Source organism: Dysidea avara, chromosome 2 (genome assembly GCF_963678975.1).
Source record: "Dysidea avara chromosome 2, odDysAvar1.4, whole genome shotgun sequence".
Taxonomy (NCBI): Eukaryota; Metazoa; Porifera; class Demospongiae; order Dictyoceratida; family Dysideidae; genus Dysidea; species Dysidea avara.
In genome coordinates this window covers 36,925,420-36,944,716 of record NC_089273.1, presented here as the reverse complement: position 1 = coordinate 36,944,716, position 19,297 = coordinate 36,925,420, and the positions used below count along the sequence as shown (strand labels likewise).

Here is a 19,297-nt window from a genome sequence, read left to right as displayed (position 1 = left end):
ATGCCTTACAAAAATTCTAACAGAAGCAACCGGTGAAAATGAACAGACCTGCCATAGCACATAAGTTTTTGTATAGTTATTATATACTCTCCCATACTATAACCGATTGTGGGTTTCGGTTATCACATTAGTACCACACAACAATAAAACACCAGTACATTACACCAAAAGATATACAGTGAACAAGACCAGCTGTGCTATCACTCCTCTGGCAGAGTTGAGTCATGAAACACACCCACTCCATGTTTCCACAGAACAAAACACTAACTTTGCACAACAAGACAACAGGTTCACTACTATGATCAGTGGTTGGGAACAAGTTGCATACAACCAAGAGTTCATAATATATATATATATATACTGAAGAGAGTGTCCTACTCTCATATACCCCTGTAGAAGGGAATATTGTGAAGTTATGATGTAACGACAACATGTTGTGGTTTGTGATGCACGGGCAGCTGTAAAAGTGCAAGAATCGTTAACACCGTTTCACAATCGCGACACTCAGGATAGTTGTATTTGCGAATGGCCTAGCAAGAAATGTCTACAAAGCAGTCTTAACCCATGAAGGAATGACTGTAGTTTGGCGAGAAACAATTAGTGCTGGAGTTAATTTGGTTGCTAGCAACGTTGTTAGGCACGCATTCAATTGATACTATGTTCAACTAATGACATCATTAATTACACAAAGAAAAATGGGTAAACTCAGGAGTGCTACATCATAACCTCACGATACGCCCATCTATACAGGGGTACAGTATATGAGAGTAGGACACTCTCCTCAGTGTATATGTATACAAGTACACGAAAAAATTTGGAATTTTCAACTGGAGTAGGGACTATAGCACATCAATAAAAAGTACTGAAACAAGTTGGAGTAGTCCATGATATTAAATCACAGTAAAACAATGAGAAGTGTTATATCCCTACTGTGCTGCTTAAGATACCATAACGGAAATGACCAGTAGGGATATAACACTTCTTATTGTTTTACTGTGATTTAATATCATGGACTACTCCAACTTGTTTCAGTACTTTTTATCGATGCGCTATGGTCCTTACTCTAGCTGAAAATTCCAAATTTTTTCGTGTACTTGTTTGTTAACTTTTTGAAAATAATTTTATTTTGACTGGTGAACCCACGCATACCGCATCTGAAATGGAGCCACATGCCCCAGCTATATCAATTATTGTCTGAAAAGTGAAATATCCATTACACTTGGTTGTCAGCTATGTTCAACTCGTTACACAGCAGTACGAATCAAGAACTTTTCCGGAAGCACTTCTACAATCTATGCATACCAAAAGAAATGGTGCCACGCCCCAATTTTATTAATTATCGTCTGAAAAGTGAAGTATCCATTACACTTCGCCGTCGGCTATGTTCAACCTGTTACACAGCAATACAAATCAAGAACTGTTTGAAAAGCACCTTTGCAATCAAAATAGCCACTATGAAAAATACGGACGATTTCCATTTCGAAGGGAAGCCATCACGTGCTCGCATCAAATCGACACCTTTCCCTGTCAGCAGAGATGAATAGGACACAAAGGAGGACACTGGTAAGTCCATGAAGAATGCATTGCACATACTGTGGTATGCCAAAAGGCACCTGTCGGGCCGAAGCGACGTCAAACAGTGAAAAAATCAAGTCCATAGCCTTAGCCGTTATCAAGTTACGCTTGTCTGAAGGCATCAGTCAGTCAGTCAGTCAGTCAGTCAGTCAGTCAGTCAGTCAGTCAGTCAGTCAGTCAGTCAGTCAGTCAGTCAGTCAGTTACTCAGTCAGTCAGTAGAAAATTCCGTTGAATAAATTTTTTTTTAAATTCCGTAGCAACTTGTTGAAAGCGTTTTGGGTCGATCTGAAAGCTTGTTTGGGCTTAGTTTTACCTCACCAATACTGCCTCATCGTTGTAAGGGAAAATCGAGGCTGGTTTTTGGGTAATATTATTTCATGGGCCACGCCTACTCCTTTGTGGTCCCTACTATACAGTTACTATCGTACTGTATGATAGTCATAGCAACCACAAGACAAGAATCCCAACTATTTCAAGTGGTTACAATATGATGACCAAATCACATACTACACTAATAACATGAGATAGAAAGCTTCGTTTTGCACACCATCACTACCATGAAGTAATGAATTTAGTTGAGTTACTGCATGTTGTTATCTTGGTTGTTATGACAGTAACTGACACATTATCTCCCAGGTGCAAACCAAGATTTGTAACTGCTACACTTAGCCACTATCGAATCACTTAGCTCCAACACAGTTACAGGAGGATGTCTGTTATATTAATGAATTCCACATCATACAGTATTTCATTACCAACTTGGACAATAAAATTGCCTCTAAAATTGTATTGTATTTTTTCAAAGCAGCCAGTGAAATGAATATTAGCGTATTTAAATGTTTACATGTGGCTTTGACTCTCTTAAAAAGAGAAGGACTTGCAAAAAAATGCATAGATGAGTCATCTTTTCCTTTCACAGATTGCATAGTTCCTTATGTATATGTTAATGCATTGACATGACTGCTATATGAAAATAAAGCATGAGGTGCGCAGCCAACATGCTAATAAAAACACGAGACAAATCCAAGTACTTTATTAGCGTCAAGGTTTTTACTATATTTTTTCTTTAAAGACATGGCAGGGCTTATACACTAACAGTTTTGTTGTGTTCACCAATTAACATGTGCTACAAAACAACTAGTAAAGCAATACATACATACATACACTGACACATATGCACTTCCATACTAACAACGCTCACACACGTTCACACGCTCACACGCACACACACGAAGGGCTTAACACTACTATACTAGATAGATACTAAAAGATCACCAGAATTTTAACCACAAATTCTTTCATTATATAAAGGTTAACATAATACAAAAATGTCACATACAACTGACCTCTCCTCTCTATAGATTTAGGATTTAGACAGCTAAGACTGGATGATCTGTACCTGTGTAGTAAACAACCAAGCTATTACTGCTAGTTTGTGTAAACCATTGATAATAAAATATCATGAATAGAGATCGGCAAATGTGCCAAAAGTTTACACTACACTGTAAATATCACTTGGACAATACAATCACTCTTATTTGACATCATTTAATTATTCTCGTCAAGGCAGCCTGTAAAATGAATATCTAGCATGAACAGGCAAGTCATCCCTCCATTTCATTTCACTACTCATTCCAGATATAGCAAGACCTCTCTCTAGAGAGTGAGGTCTTACAAAAATTACAGGGTCCATATATTGTTCCCATTTAATGGAGTTGGCCTTTGAAACATGCTGGCTACTTATATAACTTCCCATACAACAATTGATTGTGGGCTTTAATTATCACATCCTAAATCACCAACTAAGCCATGACACATTATTAAAGCTGGAATGTTTGTGAATTAAATGTCAATATGTACATTACAGTGCTTATTTTAGTTGTTGGTGAGTCTTCCTTGCAAAAGGTACAGTGTATGGATGCAACTGGCCAAGGCACACTGCAACTCAATCCCAAGATATAGCACCTGTATCCCCACACAATTGTTACTATGCAACAGAACTTTCAGATGTGATCATTTGCAGCACTGTAATTTCAAACTTCTTGATACGTGGCGTTCTAATTTCACAGGGGTGTTCCTATAATTAATGTGATGAAAAAGAATCCGAAAACATACTATTATATACATGCATGTTGGATTTCAGCACACTTATCATAACCACACTTAGAAACTCCTTCTGATACCATCTCTCTATACGACTACAGTAAGCACTTGTTTATTATCAAGGTCAACATTTACACATTTATTTGGTTAAATGTCACACTCAAAATTGTATCTGCACTTGAGCAGCGTCACAATCAATTGGCTTGAAAGGATTGTTTTTCAAGCATCAAGTAGTGGTCGAGTTTGAATAGTCATCATATCATTTTTTGTTTTTGATAAATGCAGCAGCATTTAACCATGTAAATACAGTATTCACAATTAGATAATATTATTAGATATGTCCATAATTACAGGAAAGTACCAGTAGCTGGAAACACATTATCAGATTGTACATTCGGCAAGTAGAGTGGCACAATTGGGGAAGGTAAATATCAGGTTAACCCATTAACTGTCAGGCTTCCTAGAACACTATACATAGGAGACGGAAGGGTGCTAGAGTTGGGGGTACCCAAAATTTATGTTGGTAGTAGAAAGTGTGTGAAGCACCCCCAGCACCCCCTCTTCCGCCGTTTATGCTATATATGTAGTGTCAACCAAAACATACCATATCAAAGTATAGGTTGTCCACAAAGTTTGCTGCTAAACTTGAAATGGTCATGTGTTTTGATTGCGATCATTTGTAATTGTTAAAATATGAAAGTTTAATTTTAAAGTGATTACCGCATGGCAAGTCACTCCAAGGTTCAATAATTGACTGGTACCAAATCCCTGTAATCCTAAGTACCGAGTATCAAAATGCATCACTACCATAAAATGAGTACTTTGGAATTGTATATTTTCTATCCCAACTGAATTACGCTGGCACACTCAGTACATACCACTCCCAGAGGGTAGGGGGTAGCATGAATACTAATCAAATTATGTAAATTACAAAAGCACAACTAAAAATGTATTTCTACTTCAGCCATGTACGATTATGTACGGTAACGAAATGATTGCTGCAAATTTTTATGGGAAGCTCATGCTGCGTCCTTGTTTGCACTCGAAATATTCACATCACTGTAAAATATAGACAAAGTAGAACCCAAATATTCCTTAGCTCGCCATCAGTAGTTTCTACAGGATCAAATTGGGCTCACCTAAAATGTTGCCATAGCAAACTTATTACACCAAACACACACCCACAGCCAGCATACAGGGGTGTGGCAGGTAAATGAAACCAGATGAAACAGTTCAGTAGAGTCTAGTTTACATGCTGTAACATACACATAACGACTGAAAAAAAAAACATAACAGGCCTCGTAAGTTACAAGGAATGGCATATCACCTCGAGTTGAAAGGGGGCGTATCTCCTTTGCATGTGAATGAAAATTAAGAGCATCCATGATGCTTTGTGTAGAGAATTTGTGTATGAAAAAACAATAGACAAACTATAAAACAGTTAAGAAGATACTTATTTGCATAAATTGTGGACTAAAGTGGTTTACGTGAGTTACACTTCCTAAAAGTGATACACAGCAACATAAACAGAATAATTGGAGAATTACAAAATACGCTTAATTTTAATGCCATTGTCTATATTGTTACAAAACAGGGCAAGATATGAATTGATAGCATGCTGTATGTGTAAACTTATAAAGAGATTCACGATATTACTAGGCATCTGGTTTTTTTAGAAGTGGCATAGCATCAATTTGTTCACTAGTGCACAAGCATAAGCTCCTACCCCCTGCACAGCTCCAAATAAAAACCACAACGATCAATTACACATTACCATATTAAAGGTCTCCAGTATAAATATACCTTTGACCTTCTCCAAAAAATGAAAATCGATTTGTACAGCGAATGAGCACTCTGCAACAAGCCTTCCTTTTATAGTCAACCCCAGCACAATTGATTGTGGGTTTCAGTTTTTAAGGCATAGTAATACAGATTACGCACAATCTCACATGAGAAGAAACATATAGCAGTGTATAGTATGTGGGACAGTGCATTGATAGTAATTCACAAGACAGTTGGACTGCATTAGGTATGAGGTAGTGATGGATTTCAAGACCACAAGCAAATGCATTAAATTTATTACTATTATTATTATTACTAGGCCCGGGGCACATATAACCAAGTACAACTACCAATGGGGCAATCTATAAATGGGGCATGTGCAACAGTGCATGACCAGCACAGTGAATAGTGATAGTCACAGGTTTAACGATAAAATAACTATTTTGCAAAAAAATAAATTCTTGCAGGCTACATAAGTACAAGTATAAGAAAAATTAGGACTACACTGTAGAGTAGGAACAATGTATATGTGTATATGCAAGTAGTCAGCAAATTTTTGCCGATTAGTTAAAAGTATAACGCACCACATATTGCTAAACTGCATGTACTCACTTAGAAATTTATCAAGTTATCTAGCTTAACACAAGGTTCATTCACTAACTATGTTTACATGGTATTACATGTATAGCTATATTATGTGGTTTGCTTGACATATCATGTGAAGAAACACAAAGAAAGTCATGAAGGAAAGAATGCTATTAGTCCGGATATGATGAAACAAACAAGAGAAGTGTGCTTGACTCTACCCAACCCAAACTGTCATGTCGTTATGAAGAAAAATCAAGGCAAGTTTTTGGTGATGTTTTATCACCAGCCGCGCCCACCCTGTCATCATCTTTACTATGCAGTACTAGCTGTGCAAACAAAATTTGCACCAATTGTTCATCTGTTCACTAGCTATCACTGAGTGGGTGTATACATTTCTGATACCCAAAATTTGCCCTGTTTTGAGCAGCTTTTTTCAAGCGGGTAATAATATCACAGATGGTAGTAATAGGGTGGGAGGGTGGGGGTGGACGGTGGTCTTAATATACGGGTATAAAATGGAGTAAGAAGACGATTGGAATCCAGAGGCCAAGTTTGGGCTCTCCATGGCCCTCCATGGCCCCCAAATTACTCCAAATTGACTGAGAACACTATTGGCGAGCTCTCTGTGAAGTCCCAGCTCACTACACACCATTATCACAAAGCCATGGCCATTTAATGGTGCCAATCTCACACTCGTGGCTTTGACAGGGTAGGAAGAAAGCTGCTACAGAAACCAGACTTGTCAGTGCTGAAGGAAGTACAGTGTGAAATATGATAGTGTATTAGACCAGCAATCCATTTCTGGTAAAATCGTAAGTTTGATTTTGTGTGTGTGGAAGCCTTGTTATGTGAAATCCGGTCACATATAGCAAATCAACCATATGGGTGCAAGAGCCAAAAATGAGAAAACACCAGCATGAAGTTGCTGCACTATCAGGCTAACAATTTCCATATCAAACTCCTCTTCAACTTGTCAGGTCTGCTTGTGGTAGACTGTTTTCTGGCAGCCTGTATAACCATGCCAGATGTCTGTACAAGTTTGTGAACAACAGAGAAGTGCTTTTGGGGGTTTATGTATACACTCTGGACAGACGACCAGTAAGCTGAATGTGTGATGTATGTTTGTTGTGTGAGATTTCAGTCTATTCCTACCTCTGATGGGCTGTTTTGTGGTCTGGTGCCTTCAATTACCATCCTCATCCATTTTGTAGTCTATCTCTTATCCACCCTTCCACCCCGACACTCAGCCCCTTTTTGAGGACTCATGATATAGCAACACTGGTAAAAAATCTATCTAAAATGGTGGGAAACTCTATAAGAGTTATCTTGGCCACCAGGTGTTCTTAAATGTTATGAATTGCTCCATCTTTGTTGAAAAATCCATACGTGTAGTTGCCAAGGCTGGTGAGTAACAATGCATTAAATTATTAAAATACATTTTTTCTCTGAATCAACAATGCACCCAAAAGGTGATTTTCCAAATCCAGTCACACATAGAAAAACTCCATATCATATATCACCAAGGTTTATGTCACAATATTATGATAACTAACTATAACATGACGAACTCCTCCTTGTAAATTAAAATATCTAAGTTGGGCATATACCTCAAGTTAAAGTTACTCATGGTAATCAGGTTTAAAGCATCTTTTACTACAGATGAGAAAAGTGGTTAGCACTCTATAGAAACCTTAAAATCTCAGTTTACTTTGGGGTTGAATTGTGGCCACCACTATAAACCATCAACGCATACTTAATTAAATAACAAATACCATATGTCTGGCCTCCCCACATCATTGTACAGGGTACAAAGTGGAGCATACCTGCTATGCATCCATATTATAACTAGAGCTGAGCGATACTGCCATTTTAGTATCACGATCGATACTAAAGCCACTATTCACGATACTGAATAGTTCACGATACTTACAAATATGTCAATCATAGCTGGTGCTACATAGTGTATTCCTCAGTATTCCTGCAGGAAGTCTTTAAAAGTAGCATCAAACTAGCCACTGTCATCCTTGTTTACAGTAACAGTTATTGTAACACATGCTTTGAAGTTCATGTTATGGTGTTCACACCTCTCTGCAGGGGTAACCAGGTTATGACTTAAAGGATTCTTGAGCCTAATACAGCATAGCAAATGGATTTTAATGACAATAATGTATAGGCATGGTATCACGATAGTTAATAACAAAATATCGGGATATCGATACTTTCAAAATATCGCGATATATCGCTAAAACGGTAGTATCGCTCAGCCCTAATTATAACATATCTGCTGGTTAGAGCTCGATATCTTCCGTCTTAGCTGAGATATCGCCATTCAAAAATACATAGTCGCCCATACAAATTTTACAAACGTCCCCACACTGCAGCGGCTATTTTACATCTGTGGCGTAATTTCGGATAAGGCTCATTAGGATATCACAACATTTTATTTCTACTAAATACATAACACCCAAGAAAATTTTAAACTTTAGACCCTCTGAAATTGACTGTGAGACGGATTCAAGTCGAAAGTAAAGCTTGGAATAGCCAAGCGGAGTAATTTAGCTACTACTGAATACTCTGATTTGCCTGACTACTACATTAGCGTGACTGTTCTATTAGAGTATCTCGATCTTTTTAGTTATGCTCGGACCTGGGCCTCGATTCTCGCTACGCCTCTGTCAGCCTGGTGTTACCTTTCAGTCCTACCCCTACTTAAATTACAGAAACTTACAACACTTCTAGCCAGTTTAGTTGTAAATCTTGGGCTCAGTTGTTTCACCCTTTCAATGCCGCTCAGCAGTAGCCGTCCCTCTGGTCGAGCAGCTAGTCTATCCCAAACACTAGCTTTCTATGTAGTATGACGGTACCAGTATGATACTCTAGCCAACAGCGGTTCATCCTAATCTGTTGAGTTTATCTTGAAAAAGTTCAAAGTAGTATCTAACGCCAAGTTAAACGCGCAGCGCATAGCTATGAACTGGTTGCTATAGGCTAAAACCGGTTCCGAACAGTTCTCAAACCGGTTATACAAGTTCAATGTTTCCTGTTGCACGTAGTGCATATAAACTGGTTGACCGGTTATACGAGTGGAATGTGTTGTAACTAACGCGTACTGCGTTTGAACTAGTTGCCAGGTATACTGAAGAGATGTTACTATGGGTAGCGCTATATAGAAAACCTAACTTGGTAATGAAGAGTTGCAGAAACAAACCTATTGTTTTATTTAATGTTCGGATATTGCTTCATCTAATACCGGTTAGTGTTCTGTTCTATACCTTGTAGTTTTGTCTGTGAATTAATTATTTATGACGTCACGTTTGTATTATTCTTATTACTTGGTTATATAATTAACACTTTACAGTGACCAGCATTGAAGGTCTGACAGCAACATTTGCTGCAGCCTTAGGATTACCTAACCTAGTTTCAAGGACTTAGACTTAATGACTTATACAGTTTGAACGGTTTACTCAAATAAGTACTTGAACACGACACTCTCTACACCAGCCAATCCAATGACTTGTTCATGTGCTGAAAGAGTGGTCTAGAAATGAAATATAACACTCGATATATTTACATCTCACCCACTCTTGTTTTTTCTTAAAGTAATTGTAGCAATCTCTTAATCAAGGTCATAAGAACATTTCTTTTAACATCACTTGTGCTTTGTTAGTCTCAAATAAAACAAATTTCTTATACATTGTGCCAGATATCATGTTGTTCTGGTACGTATGATGACCACAAAAACTGTCATAAATTCTGCACTGTAGCACTTTAAACAGATTTAAGATTAGGCTGTGATAGTAGTGCTGTTTCAGTCGAGGAGAGAGTTGAAGATGTCTGGAGTTTATCCAACTAACATCACCAATGAAGAAGGACCTAGTCTTCATGGAGCCTTCCCTTACATCTCTTTGATGTTCAAGTTGATCACAACACTGATCATTATATTGATGGCTAGTTTGGTTTGTGTTACCATCAAGAAGACAAAGAGACTACACCGACCTCACAACATCCTTGTAGCCAACGTGATGATTGCTGATGTGATGTTGGCACTATGGAGTTTCATACCAGCTGGTATTGCTATTAGCGGAGCTGCTATCGGAGCTGATCTCACCCACTGTGGTCTGTTTAACTTTGCCTACCATCCAGTGATAGCTTACCACGCTACATTTGTGATGATATCCATTGACAAGGTGATAGCTATCACCTTCCCTCTGAGGTACAAGGGTCTCGTGACCCATCGTGTTGTAGCTGGATCGATCTGCATTTCCTGGCTATTCGCATTTGCTTCGATTCATACATTCTTTGTTCGTCAAAATGCTAAACTACCCAAGTACGGAATATGTGACCTCATCACAAAAGATTTCCTTCGGGTCATCCTAACCTATGCCATTCCCATCTTTACGGAAGCTTTGACCACAACGACACTCAATGTGTACTTGGCTTACCAGGTTTACCAGGTTCACAGGCAGATCCAGAAGGAGACCAGGCTATCAGGAGCTACCAGCCAAGTTGAGGCCCTACAACAGAAGCGACGCAAAATCAGGCAGCACATGAAGCCAATATTCACTCTGCTGATCATTTTACTGGGAAATTCGTTGATCAGTTTAGTGTTCATATCGATACACATTCCTGGGCAGTTCTTGGTCACCAATTCAGTCTACCACAACATCATGGAGTATGTTGTTAGGCCGAACATCATCTATTGCAGCCCATTGCTCCATCCCATAGTATACGGGATCCATTTCAAACAAATCCGTGAGCCAATGATGAAGCTGGTATTACACTGGTACAACAGGTGCAGGCAAGCCACTGCTGTGGTTACTCCACAGGCCTGAGAACTAGTTGCAATGGCTGCTGCTGACATTCAATATCTTAGTTGTATGGTTACTATGTGTCTTATAATTTGATTATCCAAAATGTACCCCTATATGTATTGGACAGCCATTAATATTACGAGCTCCATTGTGTCTTCTAATGTATTTTAAGAATTCTTGCTGTACATAACAAACGCAAGAGTATCAACGTAAGTAAACATATCATGCGTACGCGCAGCACACACAGAGTGATGTACGAAAGGCATGGCATGCCACATCAGGATGTTTACATAGTTAGCACTTGAACTTATAACCACTAGGCAATCTACCTAACCAATTTATCTGCTGGAAATGGTAAAACAAAACATATATTCATGCACACACCTGTTTAATCCTTAACTCCAAAAAAAAACAAAACATGAATGTTATACAACATATATATACCATTAACCAATGAACATAAAAACCACTTTGATCATTGGTGTTGCTGAATCCATCGGTACACCAGATCACATGATCACACAATGGCAGTGTAATATCAAAAATAGTATCAGATTCAATAAAGATGTCTACAGTTCATTGCAAGATATTAATTTGCACTGTGCAAAACTGTTTAAACAAGCCTACATTTCATGTATAATAATAATTTCATCTGAAGCATTGTGCTTGGCTTCATTGTGTGCAAAATTTATAGGGTTTTTAACACCCAAACTCTAGATAATTTGAAGGGTTAAAATTGCAAAGGCCAACATATCAGCTGTTACACACGAGACTAACTGCTGTAATTTTTTAAGTATTTAGCCTATAGCTACATAATCAATATCATTTTACTTGTGATGTTATAAGGATACGTATCTACAGATTTTACCCTACAACAAAAGTATGAGAGCCAAATGTTTCCATGAAAATAAATTTCATTTCATCAGCACACAAATCCTTTACATATCTCTCTGGAAAATGATCCATAACTCATCGCCAGTTGATCCATTCACTACAAACAACAGTTGGTCGATTCACCATTCATCAATGACCAAACACATGTCTGTTGCCAATCTTCATCGTTTTATAAAAAAATCTTTGAAGTTACAGGGATATTTTGCTAAGTTAACCGGATTTGCATTAAAAGTTGAAAGCAACTTAAGAGTTAAATTAAAAATTCCATCACTGTGTTCATTCACTTCATCACCTCTGTAGATGTAAATAAATTCTACAGATACCAAATTGTACCAATACAACTGTTACATAATCTTTACAAGCCTGATGATTAGACAAAACCCACACTGAGTACACTAGTTAGGAAATATTAACTAAGTGCAAATATGTCACATCAACACAAGAAAACTGCTATTAAAAACAAAGTAGTTTCATCATGACACCATCTGTTAGAAGTAGTTTAACACAAAACCTTAACACAGTGTTTCTGTAACACTTTTCTTTGTACTGAGGCTACACAAAAAGCTGTATCAACTCTTTATTTTCTCACATTTGTGCAGTACAAGATTCTGAAGGTAGTTTAACTGAAAGAACATCTAAAGATGTCTTACTCCGGATCAAGGGATGATCAAGGTAACAATCAAAGCAACATAACCGATCAAGAAGGACCAACAATACACGGACCCTTCCCTTACATCTCTTTGATGTTCAAGTTGACCTCAACACTGATCATTATATTAATGGCTAGTTTGGTTTGTGTTACAATCAAGAAGACAAAGAGACTACACCGACCTCACAACATCCTTGTAGCCAACGTGATGATCGCTGACATAATGCTGGCACTATGGGATACCATACCTACCAGTATTGCTATTATTGCATATGCTGCTGGAAAAAATGTGATCCATTGTGGTATATTAAACTTTGTGTACCATCCGGTGATTGTCTACCATACAACATTTGTAATGATCTCAATTGATAAAGTGATCTCCATTGCATATCCCTTGAAGCATAAAAATATTATGAAGCGTGCTGTCTATAAAATGATCACTCTTTCCTGGCTACTGGCTATAGCAGCTCCGTTTTACACTCTCTTTATAACTAAGGGTGGTACTGAAGTTGCTGAATATGGAGTATGCATCTTCACCGGAACTGAATTCATCATCATCATCTTGCCTTATGTAATTGCTATCTTATTGGAAGCTCTAATCACCACCATGCTCAACATATACATGGCGATAAGAGCTTACCAGTTTCACAGAGAAATCCAAAAGAGGACCAGGTTAGCAGCAGTAACCAACCAAGTTGAGGACTTGAAACATAAGCTTCGCACGATCAAGAAACAGATGAAACCAATACAGACCTTGTTCGTAATTTTCATAGCACATTCCTTCCTCAGTATAATATTCATTGGTACTCACATCCCCAGAAGATCACTACGTAACTCAGTCTATTACGAGATAGTAGACGACTTAATCACTCCAAATATTGTATTTATTAGCACACTCTTCCATCCTATAGTGTACGGAATTTATTTCAAAGAAATTCGTCAACCATTGATGAAGATTATACTAAACTGCTACAACAGGTGTAAACAAAACACAGCAGTGGTTACTCCATAGGGTTGAAGTGAATACCTCCCATGTGAGTAGTAAAACAGAGTGACACTTGAACACTATATGTAGCTACGTGTATAATTGAATTGTATAAAACACAATGTAATTTGATTACTTTAAGTATTTGAATAAGAGTCAATTCAACTTGAAAGAAAGTTTTAACGAACGATATAGCAATCCCACAATAAGGTCCAGCAAGAGAAAGAGGAACTCTGCTGGAACTTCCAGGTAGCTGCACAATGGAAAGAATACCAGCATGTCAAAATTGTAGTCAGCGTATAGTGATTACAGCTGCAAGTATAATAATTGAAATTTTGTTCAACAGTAAAGAAATGTCATGTTCAAAACTGCATGTAACTACAGAAAACAAAAATGAAAAAAATATTTAGCAAAACGGCATTTTAAACACAATCAGCTTGACATTGATAATGAGATATAACACAAATTCCTTCACATGGCACTAACTATCAAACTGTTCTTATGTGTGAACTACAAACATGTTTCATCCATTCTGTACCTTAGCACATTGATACAATTCAAAGCCAAGTTGTAGTCGATGTGGCATTTCAGTTGATAAAGTAGGTAAAGATGGCCAGTGGTTCTGGAGCTTATCCAACCAACATCACCAATCAAGAAGGACCTAGTCTTCATGGACCCTTCCCTTATATCTCATTGGTGTTCAAGTTGACCTCAACACTGATCATTATATCGATGGCTAGTTTGGTTTGTGTTACCATCAAGAAGACAAAGAGACTACACCGACCTCACAACATCCTTGTAGCCAACGTGATGATTGCTGATGTCATGTTGGCACTGTGGAGTTTAATCCCTGCCAGTATTATGTACATCGCATTTGCTGCCGGCACAGAAAACTTCATCAATTGCAGTCTGCTAAACTTCACTTATCATCCAGTAATAGCCTACCACACTACGTTCATAATGATATCCATCGACAAGGTGGTAGCTATTGGCTTTCCTTTCAAATACAAGCGTATCATGAACCAACATGTTGTTACTGGTATGATCTGTATATCTTGGCTACTGGCTTTAGCAATATCAGTTCACATACTCTTTACTAAGAGTGGTCATGAAGTGCCAGAGTATGGTGTATGTCTTAGTGAAGGAATAGACTTTCTAAAAGCAATTCTAACTTATGCTATCCCCATCTTTATGGAGGCTGTGATCACTACACTACTCAACATATACTTAGCTATCAAAGCTTATCAGGTACGCAAGCAGGTCCAAAAGGAGACCAGGTTATCAGGGGCTACCAACCAAGTAGAGGCCTTGCAACAGAAACGACGACAAATACGGAAGCATATGAAGCCAATACTCACACTACTGATCATTTTACTGGGAAATTCGTTCATCACTTTAGCCTTCATCATCCTCTATATCCTGGGAAGGGTGCTGCTAGCTGGTACAGTCTACGATAGCATCATGGAATATGTTGTTAAACCAAATATCATCTTCCTTATTCCGTTCTTCCATCCTATAGTATATGGGATCCACTTTAAACAGATCCGTGAGCCAATGATGAATATGATACTAAGGTGTTATAACAGATGTACACAAAACTCTGCTGTACCTTGAACACAATGAGCTTCCGTTTGTAATAGGGCTGAAACTTACTCAAATAACTAACCATTACATGTCTTGTACATATTTAATTATATTTTTAAAAAGGGCCTTACTTGAAAGTCTCATTACTTTTTTTACAAACTATCTTTCTCTTCACTACATAACATACCTGCAACCTCGGAAGAATTTAGCAAAAATTTCGAGGGTACATGTAGTATTGATTGTGCATACTATAACTAAACCACTAACACATTGTACACCAACCTACCAATGAGGTACTTATTTACAAGTATTTTTGATGATGTATGCTTTGCAATTCATGCAGATTTTCAGCTATGCTGTGATAGCAAGACTAGTAAATTGGAAAATCACTCTTATACACCTTAAGTGATGCACAATCAGGAATAATGTTATAAGTGTTTAATGGTAATTCAATTTTGTTCACCAGCTTCACAAAATCTGTTTTTACTAACAGAAAATGAAAAAAAACACAAATAGGTAAAGTGATTTGTTTACAACTATGCATAAATGCAAACATATAACCAGATGCGCCTTGTACAGTTTAAACGATTTAGCAAGACAGGAGAACATCCCCCTACACAGCAATGTAGATTATGCATACAGCATACATCCTGATGATACATATAACAATGTCTAATCAGATAACAAACTACCTGGGGAAAGACAAACAGTAACCGCACGCAGAAAGCTTTGCCACAAACAAAAAGAAAACAAGATAGTAATGTGTATACATGGTACTGTAAGCCCCTTCTCTTAGCTTGCAAGATTTTCTGATCTCCATCACACACAGTGATAAAGGTGCTTCCATTAGCTACTACACCATATGCTCAAGCCCGTGATACACCACATCCACACACCAACAAACAACACAATACACATGTACTTGTACTTGTAATAGGTAGAGGTGTACCGATAATCGGATCGGCTACAATATCGGCCACCGATATGGTATTTTTTCACCAATATCGGTATCGGTACAGAACAGCAGGAGGACCAATATCGCTACCGATATTTACACAGTAGCAAAAGTTTGGATTATGCATTGGTTTTCTTGTGGCTCTAGCTTATTGTTTACTCTGCAACAAGTGTTACGCTACGAGAAGCCATATAATTACATGCGATTCTAGTGTTTGTTGCTGGAAAGCTTATCACAGTCTTTACAAATGAAGCTGTTATAGAGTACCTTTGTAATAAAAGAAGGATCACAGGTTAACCAAGGAAACTTGCTGTACCAGCTTTCTCACAAGTCATTAGAATGCGGAGTAATGCGCTTCATTCATGGGAGTATACATAAAAATGTTTGTAGGCGCCTAATTGTCCGGATTGCACAATAGAAACCCAAGCTGTATACCACCACAGGCAATGAATACATGCACATGTTGTTGTACGGTAGGTAAATGTACATTTTCGTTTGCTTCTTAAAATATTAATGCAAATATCGGATCGACTATCGGTTATCGGCTTCTTTTGGTTGCATCAATATCGGATATCGGTACATGCCAAAAACCCATATCGGTACACCTCTAGTAATAGGGTTGGAACAAATCTACCTGTATAAATACATCCTCCAAATCTTCTTTTGAAAATGCTACCAAAGCTTTGAATCTTTGTTACAAATGTCATATCAACAATTAATTGATGGTTATTAGGGTGTACACTATAGTACAAACTCCTACACTTTGTTATCGCTCCAATATAAGCATTGTTTAAACTATAACTACACCAAAAAATACGTAAATGGTAGCTTCCACAAGGAGTGACAAAATACTTTCACAACTGGTTTAACTTGTTAGTATCCATGGTAATGCGGCTTTGGTGGGGTAAAGCAGCATCCGAATGTAATGAAAGCGAGCGAAGCTTTGAACTATTTGTCTCAACCCTAATGAGTAATCTTGTACAAACACGCACGCACTCATGCATGCGCACACAACGCACAGCATGCACACTTATCATATTGATACTGTAGCTATAAGAATACTTTTTACTAATGTAATTGGAACAACTCTATTATTATACCACATCAAAAGGAAAGAATGGAATGCAGACAGACAAAGAAAATACACATACCATGCTAACAATTTCAGGAGACTAATAAATAGCACACCCACAGCGGGCACATACCTGATTTAACATTATGGTACACAAATAACTCACTTTTACGATTGTTTCTGAGAGAGATAGAAATTGCTGGCCTAAAAAAAACAGCCCATCTGATTAACACATGGCCAACAGCAATCAGCCTTTACATAAAACATGTCACACAGTATTCCCAAAGAGGCTAAAGAAACAATAGCTCAATAGCACAGATAAGCACAATATGTTTTTGTTACCAAGCAAAAGCATACGTATCATTTCAACCCATTCACCACAATTAACCCTCTGACACCCGTAAGCCTATACCTATATTAAGGCTTTGATGCATGCCTTTATACAAACTCGAATAACTTCTCAGGTATTAACAACAGGAAGATCCCACAGCCACCACGTTACTTACCATGAACTTCCCAATAAAACAGCACCAAGCATCGAAGAATTTGAGTAAAACGCTGTTCATCACAACAGTTAGAAAACAGACTTCTTCACGAAATCTCTACCATGGCTGTACACTGGATCACTAATTGAGGCATATCTTCGCCATACTTAACACTATGGCCTTAAACTAAACGCCATTAGAATCCTTGTGCACTACTGAATCAAGTGGTATACAATAGATCACGTGATTTTTAAATGGACACTCGTAAAATTTAAAACACCGCCAAGTTCCAGTGAAGACAATGTCTACCATTCATTGCTACGTATCAATAGTACTCATTAGTATTGTGTAAAATTGTTTACATGTTCTTGTAGTGCTTGAAATAAAGTTTTATTTCATGTAACACTTTCACACCTCAGATCAAAGGAACCACCCGGGCTACATTTCGTATGTAGCCCAGCTAGCCAGGCTACATATGAAATGTAGCCGGTCTACAACTGGGCAGTGATTATATAGACGTTGATGCTGAAATCGATTGTGGGGATCGATCAACACTCACGTGAATAGGATGCACGACTTGGATTTCGCTACGAAAAAACAACTCAGGCGGAGAGCGTTTTGTTATCCTTGCCATCCTACGAGTTGAAAAATGTTGGGCTAAGGTGAAAACTAGTGCTATAGCTTATTCATCAATCGTTTTCGAATATGAACACGCCCCCATCACGAAGCTACCACTCTACAAGCAAACTTACCTTTCTAGGCCTTTAGTAAATGGCGTAGTTTTTCCATAAACAATTCAATAGCACTGATTAAAACATTAAACTCGTGTAAGGGAAATTCTCCGTGATATCTCTAGGATATGTTCGTTTATCATAACCGAATGTAACCAGAATATACTTACTAGCTGCTGACCCATAATCAAAAATTTTAGGTATGCATATATAATATATCCAGTGGCTGGACTCGTATTGGCTTGGGTGATTGGCATTCGGGCTTTGCCTGATATGTATGCCTGTGGTCCTCAGGCATACATATCAGGCAAAGCCCTCATGCGCGTGTTACAACTATTACATGTATAAGAATAGACCATATTCCAAATGACGTCACAAAATAAAATGGTCGCGGCTATTTGGGGTATTCTAACAATTTTGAGTGAGGGCTCCAATGGGGCTTTAAAAGATTCAAATCACTATTTAATCCTGGAAGAAGATATTGACCTAAAACTAACAGGTACAGTTATAAGGGTATAAAATCTATTCTCTAATGCCGGGTTAGAATTTTTCAGCTGGTTTCCAAAGTTTTGCTATTGTTTCTTTGCTGTAATAACCAAACCTGGTAGTTTCGCCTCGATATCTTGTTTGTTAGCTTCAATATCAACCTCCAAAATCTCGATCGCCATTGGTCATAATACTCGAAAATATAAGAGTCCTCTAAATAGAAAATTTGTGTGAAGTCATTTGGAATACGGTCACCCGTTGTGCAGTAATAGAAGCCTGGCACTCTGCCTACAGTACACAGTTAAACATTATTTCATATTCCAAAGGGTTAAACAATTAACATTCTCATCATAGTGTTGCAGGCTAAATAACAGACACAGTTAAGAAAATCATGCATTGGCAGCTACCAATTGGTATCAATTTTACATTAGTACTTTAAAACCCCCACTTACAAAAGTAAGCAGAAGTTTCTCCAAAAAATATTATATTAGAGTATCTCGATCTAAAAAGCTCACCTCACTTCACTTATTATATACCTATGGTTGTGGGAATTGATTGTGGGTTTGAGTATTTTAATAAAAGCTCACCATACTAAT

The 19,297-nt window shown here is 37.8% G+C and overlaps 4 protein-coding genes across 4 annotated transcripts in view; 3 read left to right on the top strand and 1 right to left on the bottom strand.

The window, feature by feature from the left end:
• Nucleotides 1–19,297, bottom strand: part of LOC136247224 (uncharacterized) — a 137,931-nt gene that overhangs the window by 105,341 nt on the left and 13,293 nt on the right. The window contains exons 2-3 of the mRNA XM_066038860.1: nucleotides 17,166–17,203; nucleotides 2,923–2,975 (exon numbers count right to left, since the gene is read on the bottom strand). The gene's annotated coding sequence lies outside the window, so the exon portion shown is untranslated. The remainder of the gene's footprint in view (nucleotides 1–2,922; nucleotides 2,976–17,165; nucleotides 17,204–19,297) is intronic.
• LOC136248060 (adenosine receptor A2a-like) lies at nucleotides 9,880–10,881 on the top strand. The gene has a single exon (XM_066039874.1). The coding sequence runs from the start codon at nucleotides 9,880–9,882 to the stop codon at nucleotides 10,879–10,881; it is 1,002 nt and encodes a 333-aa protein (XP_065895946.1).
• On the top strand, nucleotides 12,396–13,415 carry LOC136248059 (melatonin receptor type 1C-like). Its single transcript, XM_066039873.1, has one exon. The coding sequence runs from the start codon at nucleotides 12,396–12,398 to the stop codon at nucleotides 13,413–13,415; it is 1,020 nt and encodes a 339-aa protein (XP_065895945.1).
• On the top strand, nucleotides 13,998–15,002 carry LOC136248058 (trace amine-associated receptor 8a-like). The gene has a single exon (XM_066039872.1). The coding sequence runs from the start codon at nucleotides 13,998–14,000 to the stop codon at nucleotides 15,000–15,002; it is 1,005 nt and encodes a 334-aa protein (XP_065895944.1).